This window comes from Amphiprion ocellaris, chromosome 13 (genome assembly GCF_022539595.1).
Source record: "Amphiprion ocellaris isolate individual 3 ecotype Okinawa chromosome 13, ASM2253959v1, whole genome shotgun sequence".
Taxonomy (NCBI): Eukaryota; Metazoa; Chordata; class Actinopteri; family Pomacentridae; genus Amphiprion; species Amphiprion ocellaris.
The window spans coordinates 14,377,791-14,389,406 of NC_072778.1; the positions used below are offsets into that span (position 1 = coordinate 14,377,791).

The window sequence follows — 11,616 nt, forward strand, 5'->3', positions numbered from 1 at the left end:
TCATGATCAAACAGGCTCAGTTTAACTCATTTTAAATTGGATTGTATTTAACTCTGAATTATATAAAAGTGGATATTTTAGTTCAACCAGTCCAACTGTCAATGTTTCGGTCAGCAGGGTCCGAGCTACTCAGTCAATAGTTTAATCTGTATATTGAGCGCTTATCTATTACCTCCAGCTTTCAGTTGTTTGAGCAACAATGTCAATTGGATTTCAACCATGTTTTCACTCTTGCACCATTACTTATTGATTGCAATCATTTATGCATTAGTTTGGGCTTCTTTTTCTACTGCTTTTCTATTTCTTATAGTGAACTGCTCAAACATGTTCTACTCAATTCTTTAATGAAACTGTAATTTCAGGTTTTTAAAGTTTAGCTAATCACTTCACACACTGGTTATTAAGAAAAAGCTCCCTAGGGTCCTTTTACGAGTGGTTGAGAATCACTGGTTTACATTCACTAAGTTTAGAGGACAGTACATTAAATACAGCAACAAAGACACAAACGCAATTAGATGAGTGTCAATCTCTTTGACAGTTCTGTAATTTCGTTTTCATACAAGTAACAAAATACTAAAACAAAAAAAAGTGAGCTACAGTAAAAGTTGGCTGAGATTTAGGTTTACCATGAAGAAGTAAAACAGACAGAAGCCAATCAGATAGTTCAATCACACAGTAACTAATAATACCTTCTGTCAACTTAATAAAAAATATGAACTGTAGTTACTGAAGGAAGGTGTGTGCACTGCTGTAGGTGAAATACATAAAAATGGCACAGAAGTTCTCTAATTAAGACTCCCTCCTCCCTGGATGAAGGCTGTTCTTCTGGTGATGAGTGGCTCAAGATGACCTGAGACTGCCCCCTGGTGGTCACTTCTCTATCAGTGAGTCCAGCTGCTCCTGCAGGGAGGCCAGCTGTTGGAGCAGAAAATAGAAGGCGTGATTGATGCCCAACAGCCCCAGGGTGTAATTGGAGGGTAAGTGGATGATGATTAACATGTCTATTCACATTAATTTGCTGCCTTCATTTGTCAATACAAACAACGACCCAAGACAGTGGGTGGCCACTATGCCATAACTGCAAAAGGGACTGCTGACAAATTAAATTTCACTTGATTCGATTTGAACTATTTGAGCTATTAGGCATGAAAACTGTTGGGTTTAAATAGAATAGAAGGCTCAAAGCCGTCTGCAACACTGCGTTTGACATTCATACAAAGTAAGTTCATGCAAAGTGCTGAAAGCTGCAGAAAGCTCACAGCGAGCAGTGATTCCTGACTTTTACGAAAAAGGCTCTTACCTGCTCCATCTCTCGCTCCTCCTGCTGAATAATCTCGTCCAGCAAGGCTTGGAAGCGGTTCTGTGAGAGGAAAGAGACAAACAAGATTTGTTCGAGTCGACATGCTGAGGCTCATTAAATTGTGATGGCTTTAAATGTGTGTCTGCCTGGGCTTCTCGTGTCACTATCTCCCCTCTGACAGAAAGGCCACTTGGAATGCCAGCCAGAGACAGCTGACCTTTTCCTTGCGACTGTGATAATAACGACTAGAGATGGGGCTTTGACGGTCCCAAAACACCGGGCAATGAGTGCTCTAAATGGCAACGTAAAAAGGGCCATGTCTGCTCATGTTTCACTTCTTGCACAATCTCCTCTAAAGAGTTCTGTGCAAAAGAATGAAAGTTCGTGCCATTTTTGGTCCACAGCAAAGCTTACACAGTAAATGGCTGGCGGGACAGATAGTAATATTTAAGGTTTATATATATATTGGCCTCCAACAGTGAGTGTAATCAGCTGTTTTTTCACATCAACGTTGAAAGAATTCATGCTGCAAGAAGGCTTTTGCCTCCAAGCTCATCTGCATCTTCTTGTTTATGTTTCTGTACATGCAGACCTAGTTTCTGAATGACAGTGTGAAAAGAGTGTGTGTGCTCATTGCTTACTTTGAGGGCCTGGTTTTCCACTTTCATGATGAGCTCCTCCTGCTGTTTCTTTCGGGCACGGGTTTCCTGAAGCTTTGCCTTAATGTTGCTGATCTGCACCTGATACTCCGTAACTGTGGGAAACAGCAGGAGGTTCATGTGTTACGGAAGGCATAAACACACCCCGCAAACATTTCTGTCAATTATGTTTCTGCTTTCTTGTGCAGTGAAGACTGAACAGAAAGAATGGGAGAGATGATAATGTGACATCATTTGAGAGCAGCGCTACTTGTAAAAAGTAGGGGTCGACCAATTATCTGCTCGGCCAGTTTGAGAATCCAATATTCAGCAGTGTAACTTTTATATTACCTCAATACCAATACAATAAATTGATTTTAAAAATCCCTATTTTGTCTCTGATGCAGTCACCTCTCTCTAACTGTAGTCACCTACAGTTATAGAGACCTACATCTTAAGCAATGTCCCACCCACAGCATAATCCAATTGGCTACACATTAAGAGTATTAGCATATCAACAGTGAAGGATAAATACTGAAAAGCTTTCTCTTATGTTAACAAATTTCAAGCATTACAAAGCCATTTCACTTTTTATGTTCAAGTTTATTTTATTAGGAATTTGGACACCATGGTTTTAATTTTTGCAGCAAATGTACACCACTTCCAAATATTGGTTCTCGGTCTCCCTGATTACTAATAATTGGTATCGGCCCTAAAATTAACCATCAGTTGACCCCTAGTATAAAGCTATGAGGACACATTAGGAACCATATCTTGCTAAACCACAACAATGCCTCAATTTAATTTTGATAAATTGCAGTTAATGGAAACAATCGGTCCGTTTACAAAGACGTGCCAGCATGACCAAGCTCTAAAAGACACAAATGAATCAGTCTGCTCTGGACTCCACACAGAGTTCTCATTAAATTCAGCCCAAGTGGTAGTATCTCACAACAACCTATGGGTCCACCACTATCAACTACCCATTCACTGCTCCCTCCTACTGGCTCTCAATTCTTTTATATAGCCGTTGTAATATGCAAAATCAAGCGGGGAGGAGTCCCTGCCGACTCATTTATTACAGCTTTGCACAGCTGCCAGAGACATGCACAGCCTGACTCCAACTTATTGCAAAAGGCTCTGCTGGGATGCTGCAGTGGAGCTGACCAGTCGTGTTGCTGACTGACAGCTCTATGTATGCAGATAAGGAGGCATTGTGCTGTCAGACTGGACAGCTGTCTGAGATGCACGCTGAGCCACAACACCTGTCAGACTGGTTAGTTGAGGAGCAGAGTCGAGAGCTGCCAATGTGTGCAGCTCTGTGGGCGAGAGCTCAGCATGTGTATTTATGGGAAAGCAGGGCTATTTGCTTGAGTGTGTGTGATGTCTGACCTAGAAAACTCAGCTCTGATTATAAGTCCAGACACCTGGCTGAGGTTATTTTGGCCCCTGCTTTGACAAGTATCTGAGGGCAGTTGGATTTAATTTGACATCAGACTGCAAGTTTTTGACCCCTAAGAATCAAAAATTAACCCATCTTGATATTTTTTGGTTTTTTTAGAGGATCCCTATTAGCAGAAAGTCGTAACGGTCAGCTTATCTTCCTGGAGTCTGACTGTTGGTATACAGTGTAAGTCGGCAATGAGAATCAGCATTCACTGTGAGGTGTAAATTGCAAGCACAGCATGAAAGATTGCATAATTCTTATGCGGCACTTAATTCATCCATATATTCATCCGTATACACACACACACACACACTTAAACACATGGCTTTAAGAAGAGCTGATGCTCAATTATGGCTGCATCCACACTAATGCGTTTCAAGGTAAAGTGCATAATGTCTGTTGTATTTACTTCTTGCGTCTATACTACTCCTGCGTTTTTGGATCCCTAAAACAGTCACTTTTGCAAATGCTGCTGACCGTTGATTAGTTTGAAAACTCCAGGGTCAGGTTCTAGCCTGGATGTGTAAAAACTGAGACTTAAAGAATCTACAACCCAGGCAACCATATTTTCTTTCCAAACTGTCAATAGATGTTGTTTTGTGATTCATTGCGCTTTTATCACCTGACCTTTCCTATAGATAAGTTAAGGTAATGTCTGGTCTTACTTTTTGCTACTGCTGTTGTTTCGCTGTAGTGTTTATTGCAATGAAGCATCCAACCTCCTGCTTCATGTTTATACAGACATCTGCATACCCAGTGTACGTGAATGGTCCTTAGACATGTGACTGTTGTATGCACAAAGCTTATTTCTGAAACTGTGCTAAAATGCTTGTCTGGATTGAGATCGTTTTCATTTTAAAACATTTTAAAAATAAAAACGCACTAATGCCGAAGTAGCCTTGAAGTAGGTGTATATAAACATGCACCTCCCATACAGGGACTTACATTTATAACTCCTATAATCATCTATTTAGGTGAGCATATTCCATTAAAATGTTTATCCTCTAAACTGCAAAAATCTGGTAAGAAATGTAAACTGTGTTTTTGACATCAAATCAGGCATAATGTCATTTGGCTTGCAAATGGCAAATTAGTTTCATTAGGATTAATGCGGTGATTACTTTTTCAAGTAATCAATTCACTGTTTATTTTCTGCATAATGAAAAACAATTGTCAAGAACGGCATTTAATTATTAATTAAAACCTGGAAATTTAGTTTCTGGATGTGTATAGAAAAGCTGATCTCCTCTCACCTATCTGGTTGTTTCGGTCACTTTCATGCTGTGTGGAATCAGACTCGTTGAGTTTGTCTTGGAGCTGTCGGACCAGATCATCCTCTGTATCCATGATATTCAGGTCCTCGTCCTCGTGCCGGTCTCCTTCGTCCTCCTCATCCTCACTGGAGCTGCTGATGTCGTTGAAGATCTCCCTCAGTTCATCACGCTGGGCTGGCCATGCAGAAAGCACATTAGTGTTATTAACATGGACGCAAAGATGGAAATGGTGAAGATTTAGAGCACTTGCTTGGGTTCATTCTAGGTCAGTGAGGATGCAGTCTACCGACAAACTGAATATTTTAGAGCTGTGGTCTGACAGGACTTAAACCAGGAAGGATTAAACAACCACGAAGCTGTTCTCGTATATGAAAAATAAATCTCTGCTCAACTCTCGACAGTACAGTAGAAGTTGGAAAAGCACAAAGGAACTCTGGATTGTTGCACCACAGGGCCTACTAAGCGTTTTTTGAAGTCCCTTATTCATGAACTAGTATATTTACATATAAAATAACCTGCTGGCTAATATTAGCTAACTGCAATCTGTGTATTTGTCAGTCAATAGGTGACGAGTAATTGTTACAGAATTTAATAAAAAAGACCACCACAGGACTTAAAACTAAAATTTTACACTGATTGTACTGGCATGTCTTACTTTTTCATGAAGAGACATCAGTTTACCATGTAGGTACACCCAAAATTTCTCTCCGTGGTGCCTTTCGACACAGACTATTATGTTGTAAGCGTAACCTTTTTTGTTAGCTCTCATACACATTTGTATTTTCTTAATATATTATGTAACATAAATTAAGGTGCAGATAAGTGTTTTCTACTTTTAAATTATTCTTTGTCATAAGAATGATCTCAGACATAAAGTTTGAATGAGGCAGCTCTTCTGTGGCTACATAATAAATGCAATGCATAATGTCGACTGTTTCATCACATCTCAGGGTTTTCCACAAATTGAGAATTAGTCGTGGTGGTGGGTGGCACAGCTTAACTAATGCACATGGAAAGATTCATGCAGCTTAGAGGGGGACCATGTCAGCCAGGTTGTTTCCTGAAGATAATGTCCCACAAACATCTCACAAGCTGATTATCAGCAGATGCTACAATGTACTGATCTTGCCTAAAAGTCTCACATGCATCATTTGAGGCAACAAGTTGGCTGAGCACAGATAAGCCTCTAGTCTCCACTCAGCTATTATAGTGCAGCAACAGGTGTGCAACCAAAAATTGGTCTGAAAAGAGTAAAAGGTGTTCTACTGTAAGTGATTTTACCTATATGGGCTGGAAACTAAAAGATGCACACAAACAGACATGCTAATTGTCAGGTGCACCAGCTTGACCAATGAGACTTTTTAGTCACATTTTGCAGATTTGTGGTTGCGCTCTATAGCACTGCACCCCATCTTATTTCCCATGATTTACTAAAAAAGTTGTATTTACCAGAGGAGCCATGGCCCATCTTGTGTCCCGAGGTGCCAGGTGAGGAGTCCAGGTTGGTCAGAGAACCGTGTTGATCTGCTTCCTTAGACTCATCCTCTGCTATAATTTCCCATCCTGAACAACATAGGTTAAGGCTGGCACACTCTCTGTAGATTCAATTCACCCTTCAAAGGCCCAAAACTCAAAGACTCGTGCTCCTATAAAAAACTTTTCTTTGAAGTAGACTTTGAAGGTAAAATCCAGATGATACTCCACGGGAGTCTTAGTATTCATTAGCGCGTCATGTATATGTCTGCTGCGGTATACAAGCATAAAAACTATAATTAGAATCCAGTTTCACTGTGACCAACTAAGCAATGATAATGAACAGTCCATCTCAATTAACACACAGCAAGCAGCCACTCAAAGAACGCCTGCTGTGCTCTTATTCTGTCAGGAAGGTCTAGAGTTTCATTAGAGCACTAATAGCTTCTTTGCACAGTGGATCTCTCTCACAAGGGCAATAGAAATAGTCAAGAGCGTTGAGTCAAGCGGGAGTCAGGACACCTAGTTGGGCTTTGGATCAACCTATTTTGATTGTGTGAATGTTGTTATATTTCTTTAAAAAGACAATAGTACAAACTACTGAATGCATCTTGAAAACTAAAGTAATGGCTACAGGTTAGATTTCACATTACAAAGTTAAATCTGCACTACATTGCCACTGTTATGCTTGGTTATGTACAATGACACTGGTTTTGTGGATTTTCAAAATGGATGTGCAGACTATTGGTAGGTCTCTAAAAGGATACGAACACTGACAGCATCAGCGTCTGTGCTCAGCAATCTCTTCACTTCCTTTTCCACATCAGGAGATTCAATGTACTGCAAGAGAGAGAGAGAGAGATCGGGTTACTTGTAGTGTTAGCAGTCTCTCTCTCACCCACACACACAAAGGTACCAGCTGGCTGCCTGCCAGGAAGCACATTAGCGATTAAAAACAGAAGGGGCCAAATCAATATGGCTCGGCTCGGCACCTTCAGGAAGATTTATTCAGAAGACAAAGTAGAAGTGTAGTGCTCAAGCTCACTCGCTTTCACTCTGATCAAAGCTATAGTGAAATTGCTTTTTTGCATGCCTTCAGGGCAAACCAAGATGGAAAAGCTTTATTTATATGTAAATCTTAGTTTTCACTTTTACCACAGTTCCTGTTTTATGAAATGTAAATGTCTTGTTGGAAGATAGCCGAGGAATAAGACAGATCATCAAACAGGGTGCTAAAGAGACGTCAGGAAAATGGGAGGGGAGCACTGGGGGGAGAATGAAAATGTCAAAACCTTCTTTTTCGCAGTCTTCCGAAATCTTCTCTTGCGTGTATTCTTCAGAGGGCAGGTGACTAAAGACCAAAACAGCAGGATTAGTAAGGTTAAAATGGGTCAATCAGGCTTGGAGGGCAAACTGTGCTCTCCGAATGATGGGTCAAGTTTTCGGCATAAACAGCACTTAAAGCTGTTGTGTGTAGACGTTTATTTACTTACTGCCATGATTCCAAACAAATTTCTTGTCCTTGTCTTTGTCCTTCTTTTTGCTCTTGGGGTCGGTGCCAGTTGGCTCCTCCAAAGGAGGATAAAGGTCTCCATCTAGTGTACATACCAGCATCTAATCCATGGATGCAAAAAATGGATTATAAATAACATATGCTTTACAGTCTCTACAATGTTGCACTGCTGCATCATAAGTAACAAAAGGACAGATAATTTTTTTATGAAAATGTTAAAAATGTAAAATATTCTCCTATTTTACAATTAGTATCCTAAAGTACCTTCTTATTGCGGCAGGGTTGCTCTAGCTGCCAAAATCAGCAATCAGAATTCTAGCCAATGAAGATCACTGATTACTGCAGTGGTTTACCTGGCAGACATCAGCAGTCTTGTAAAATGTCTTCTTGTCCACTGTTTTGAGAGATTCAATCATACAAGGCAGATCCACCAGCTTGCAGGCCAAAGGGACACGGTCCACTCTCACTATGCCATGACGACCGTCGGCTACAAATAAGAGCAACAAAGAGGGACAAAATAATGATTATTAAGGGATGAGATTCTAGTAACCACTGCCATTAGGACACAGAAGGAACATTTCAATTTGAAAAGGGGAATACCAATACCATTTTCAAATATGCATAAAATAAGGTGCAAAAGATTTGGTCGTAAATACAATGAGTCTTCAAATACGCAGTCATGTTGATAGTCGTATTTAGTAATATGTCGCAACAAAACAAAAAAAATAGAATAAAAAAATGCAATTTCCCACTAGCTAAATATTCACAGTTAAAAGAATGTCAGAGTTTATGAGTTGAAAAAGATAAGTAGTTATGTGTAGCTATTAATGCATCCTTAGTTGCAAAGTCTAACAACTAAAAATGTGCTTTTTACTTTAGAAATATATGCAGTCCCAATATTAGAAATTCTGGACTTCATGTTAAATACACAACCAGACAGAGTACTTTAGAACAATGTATGGGACATAATAAATTAGTGCTTGAACAGTGAGGTCACGCAGGTCACACTCGACACCAGTGCTGCGAATACTGATAGAGCAACTTACGGTGCAACTCGATGGTGAGTCTGTCTTTCATGTTCATACTGCTAGACTGCGCAATCCTTCTCACTGTTGAGGCGTACTCCTGTAAAAGAGAAAATAATTTAATCCACATCATTTTCAGCTAATGGTCAAATTGAATTTCACTGAAATAATCAAATGCAACAGAGTCTCACCGAAGGAAGCCTCAGGATAAACTGGCTCTCCAACTCATAAGGAGCATCCTCCTTACTCTTAGAGCCGACTTTCCCAACTAGAATTAAAACAAATTGCCATAAACAATCATATAAAATATTTTAGTTGTTTTCTCCACATTTATGAAATTACAATGTACACAGCCCACTAAGAACAGATTGTGACGTTTGACTTAGGCAGCTGTACAGCTCAGTCTATCTTGAGTCTGCCATCTATTAAAGACGATATGCTTTTTGGCCTATTCCTTAACGGAAGTGATATCTTATGTAATATCATATTTATACACTAAAACCACGGTACATTATATATATATATATATATATATATATATATATATATATACACACACACACACACACACACTATCAATTAAAAGTTTGTACACAAATACTCATTTAATGTTTTTTCTTTATTTTCATGACTATTTACATCGTAGATTCTCACTGAAGGCATCAAAACTATGAATGAATACATATAGAATTATGTAGTAAACAAAAACGTGTGAAATAAATTGAAACATGTTTTATATTTTAGATTCTTCAAAATAGCCACCCTTTGCTTTGATTGCTACTTTGCACACTCTTGGCATTCTCTCGATGAGCTTCATGAGGTAATCACCTGAAATGGTTTTCACTTCACTGGTGTGCCTTGTCAAGGTTAATTTGCGGAATTTCTTGCCTTCTTAATGGGGATGGGACCATCAGTTGTGTTATGTGAAAGTCAGGTTGGTACACAGTTGACAGCCCTATTTGACAACTGTTAGAATCCATATTATGGAAAGAACCAATCGGCTAAGTAAAGAAAAACGACAGTCCATCATTGCTTAAAGAACTGAAAGTCAGTCAGTCCGGAAAACTGCAAAAACTTTGAATGTATCCCCAACTGCAGTCGCAAAAATCATCAAATGCTACGACAAAACTGATTCACCTGAGGACCACCCCAGGATAGGAAGATGAAGAGTCACCTCTGCTGCTGAGGATAAGTTTATCTGAGTCACCAGCCTCAGAAATCTCGAGTGAACAGCACCTCAGATTAGAGCCATTTTACATGTGACTACCTTATGAAGCTCATCGAGAGAATGCCAAGAGTGGGCAAAGCGGTAATCAAAGCAAAAGGAGGTTTGTAGTTTGAAGAATCTAAAATATGAAACATGTCTTGACTTATTTCACACTTTGTTTACTACATAATTCCATATGTGTCCATTCATAGTTTTGATGCCTTTAGTGAGAATCTACAATGTAAATTGTAGTATTATTGTTATCATTATATCATATATCAATCGATTTTATAACTTTCAATGCTCATCGCAGTTTTATTTAGTGTTTTACACATTTTTACCTAGTTCTACAGTGTATTTACATTTTTTTGGTTTCTGTTCAGCTGTAGTACTGTAAATCTAGTTCTCTAGATACAGTCTCTTCTATATACAATATCTATTCCATTTTCTTGGTATGTATTAAGTCTGTTGCACTGCTGAAATACAAAACAGCGTAAAGTATTATGTGGTATAGAATAAAGTGCCCAGACTAAACATTTTTCCCAGTGAGTCACCCAATTTAAGACAGCAAAACATTATCAGACATCTCTCATTAGTATGAAATCTATTATTAATTCAAGAAATCACTAGCTAGCTCAGGCTCAGGTTGATATGCATTAGTATGACTGAATAAATGACCACTATGCATTGATGACAGATGTGTAAGAGTGTGAACAGTAGCAGCTAAGTAAGTGTGCTGTGAACTAGTGAAATATTATTTAGTAATATATAATAAAGGTAGCGGCAACAAGGTAAATAAACATCGCAAGGTGTGCTAACATAGCTATCGTTAGCATAGCATGCTATATTATTGGTGGAGGGTTTAAACGTACCTTTCAGTTTAGATGTCATGTCCGCTGTTGTAATTTCAACCCTGCATCTGCATAAATGTATTTAAGTGACAAAAATAACAGTCACGGGAGCAGAAGTAAACTAGACCTTTCTGATTAAAAACCGGCAACGCTCAGCTGGACAAAGCTCACACTGTAACGACCGAAACGAAAATGCGATGGCGACTGTGTGGACTCTTGATACGTTCAAGTTCTCCTCGTAAATTTTGCCTTCAGCACTCTTCAGCACCCTAGACAAAAACGATTGTTTGTCTGACAATTAAATTACAATCAACACATGTGTATTATGAACTAAAAAGAACACTAATATATGTGCGAAGCTTTTTTGAATTCTAGCTTGACTAATAAGGAATTAACGCTGGTTTATATGAAATTGACAGACTCGGAAGTAACAATTTCCCAGACATTTAAACGTCACAGTTGTTCAATCTGTTTGTCTGTACCGCGAGATTTACTACATTGACGAGTTTTAGGGGGAAAAAATTGAAAAATGACAGTAAAATCACCAAACATGTTTAACTTATAGTCATCTGCTTTTTAATATGCAGACTGTATCTTTTGTTAGTGAAACAAAGGTAAGAAGAGAAAACAAAACGATAACGAAGGGAAAAAAACAGGGGAAATTAAATGTACTAATAAATCAGTTAAATTATCAATTTAACTGCAACATTGTTTAAGAGCCACGTTTTCAATACAGCAGTTTAAAAAATAAAAACAGATGCGTGACTGTTCGTCTCCATTCGGGTTCAGAGCGATGAAAACCATCGATTTCAAAATAAGAGTCCACGGTTATAATTTAGCATCATCACTTATGTAAATACTGTGTAATAAACGATCAAATCTATATAT

The 11,616-nt window shown here is 38.8% G+C and overlaps 1 protein-coding gene across 1 annotated transcript; it reads right to left on the reverse strand.

Annotated features, from left to right (window-relative positions):
* Positions 1–516: 516 nt before the first annotated feature.
* Positions 517–10,951, reverse strand: taf7 (TAF7 RNA polymerase II, TATA box binding protein (TBP)-associated factor). The gene is made up of 12 exons (XM_023266878.3): positions 10,750–10,951; positions 8,862–8,938; positions 8,692–8,770; positions 7,999–8,132; positions 7,626–7,746; positions 7,425–7,483; positions 6,900–6,972; positions 6,109–6,222; positions 4,639–4,833; positions 1,942–2,054; positions 1,301–1,360; positions 517–915 (listed from the first exon to the last, which is right to left on the reverse strand). Exons 1-12 carry the CDS (start codon positions 10,766–10,768, stop codon positions 871–873), a joined length of 1,089 nt encoding a protein of 362 aa, XP_023122646.1. The 5' UTR covers positions 10,769–10,951; the 3' UTR covers positions 517–870.
* Between the last annotated feature and the right edge of the window lie 665 nt (positions 10,952–11,616).

Coding starts and splice junctions, on each gene's coding strand:
- taf7 (XM_023266878.3), bottom strand. Junction 7,747..7,998: donor AGACTGCTGATGTCTGCCAG/GTAAACCACTGC, acceptor TCCATGGATTAG/ATGCTGGTATGTACACTAGA. Junction 7,484..7,625: donor ATTTGTTTGGAATCATGGCA/GTAAGTAAATAA, acceptor TTTGGTCTTTAG/TCACCTGCCCTCTGAAGAAT.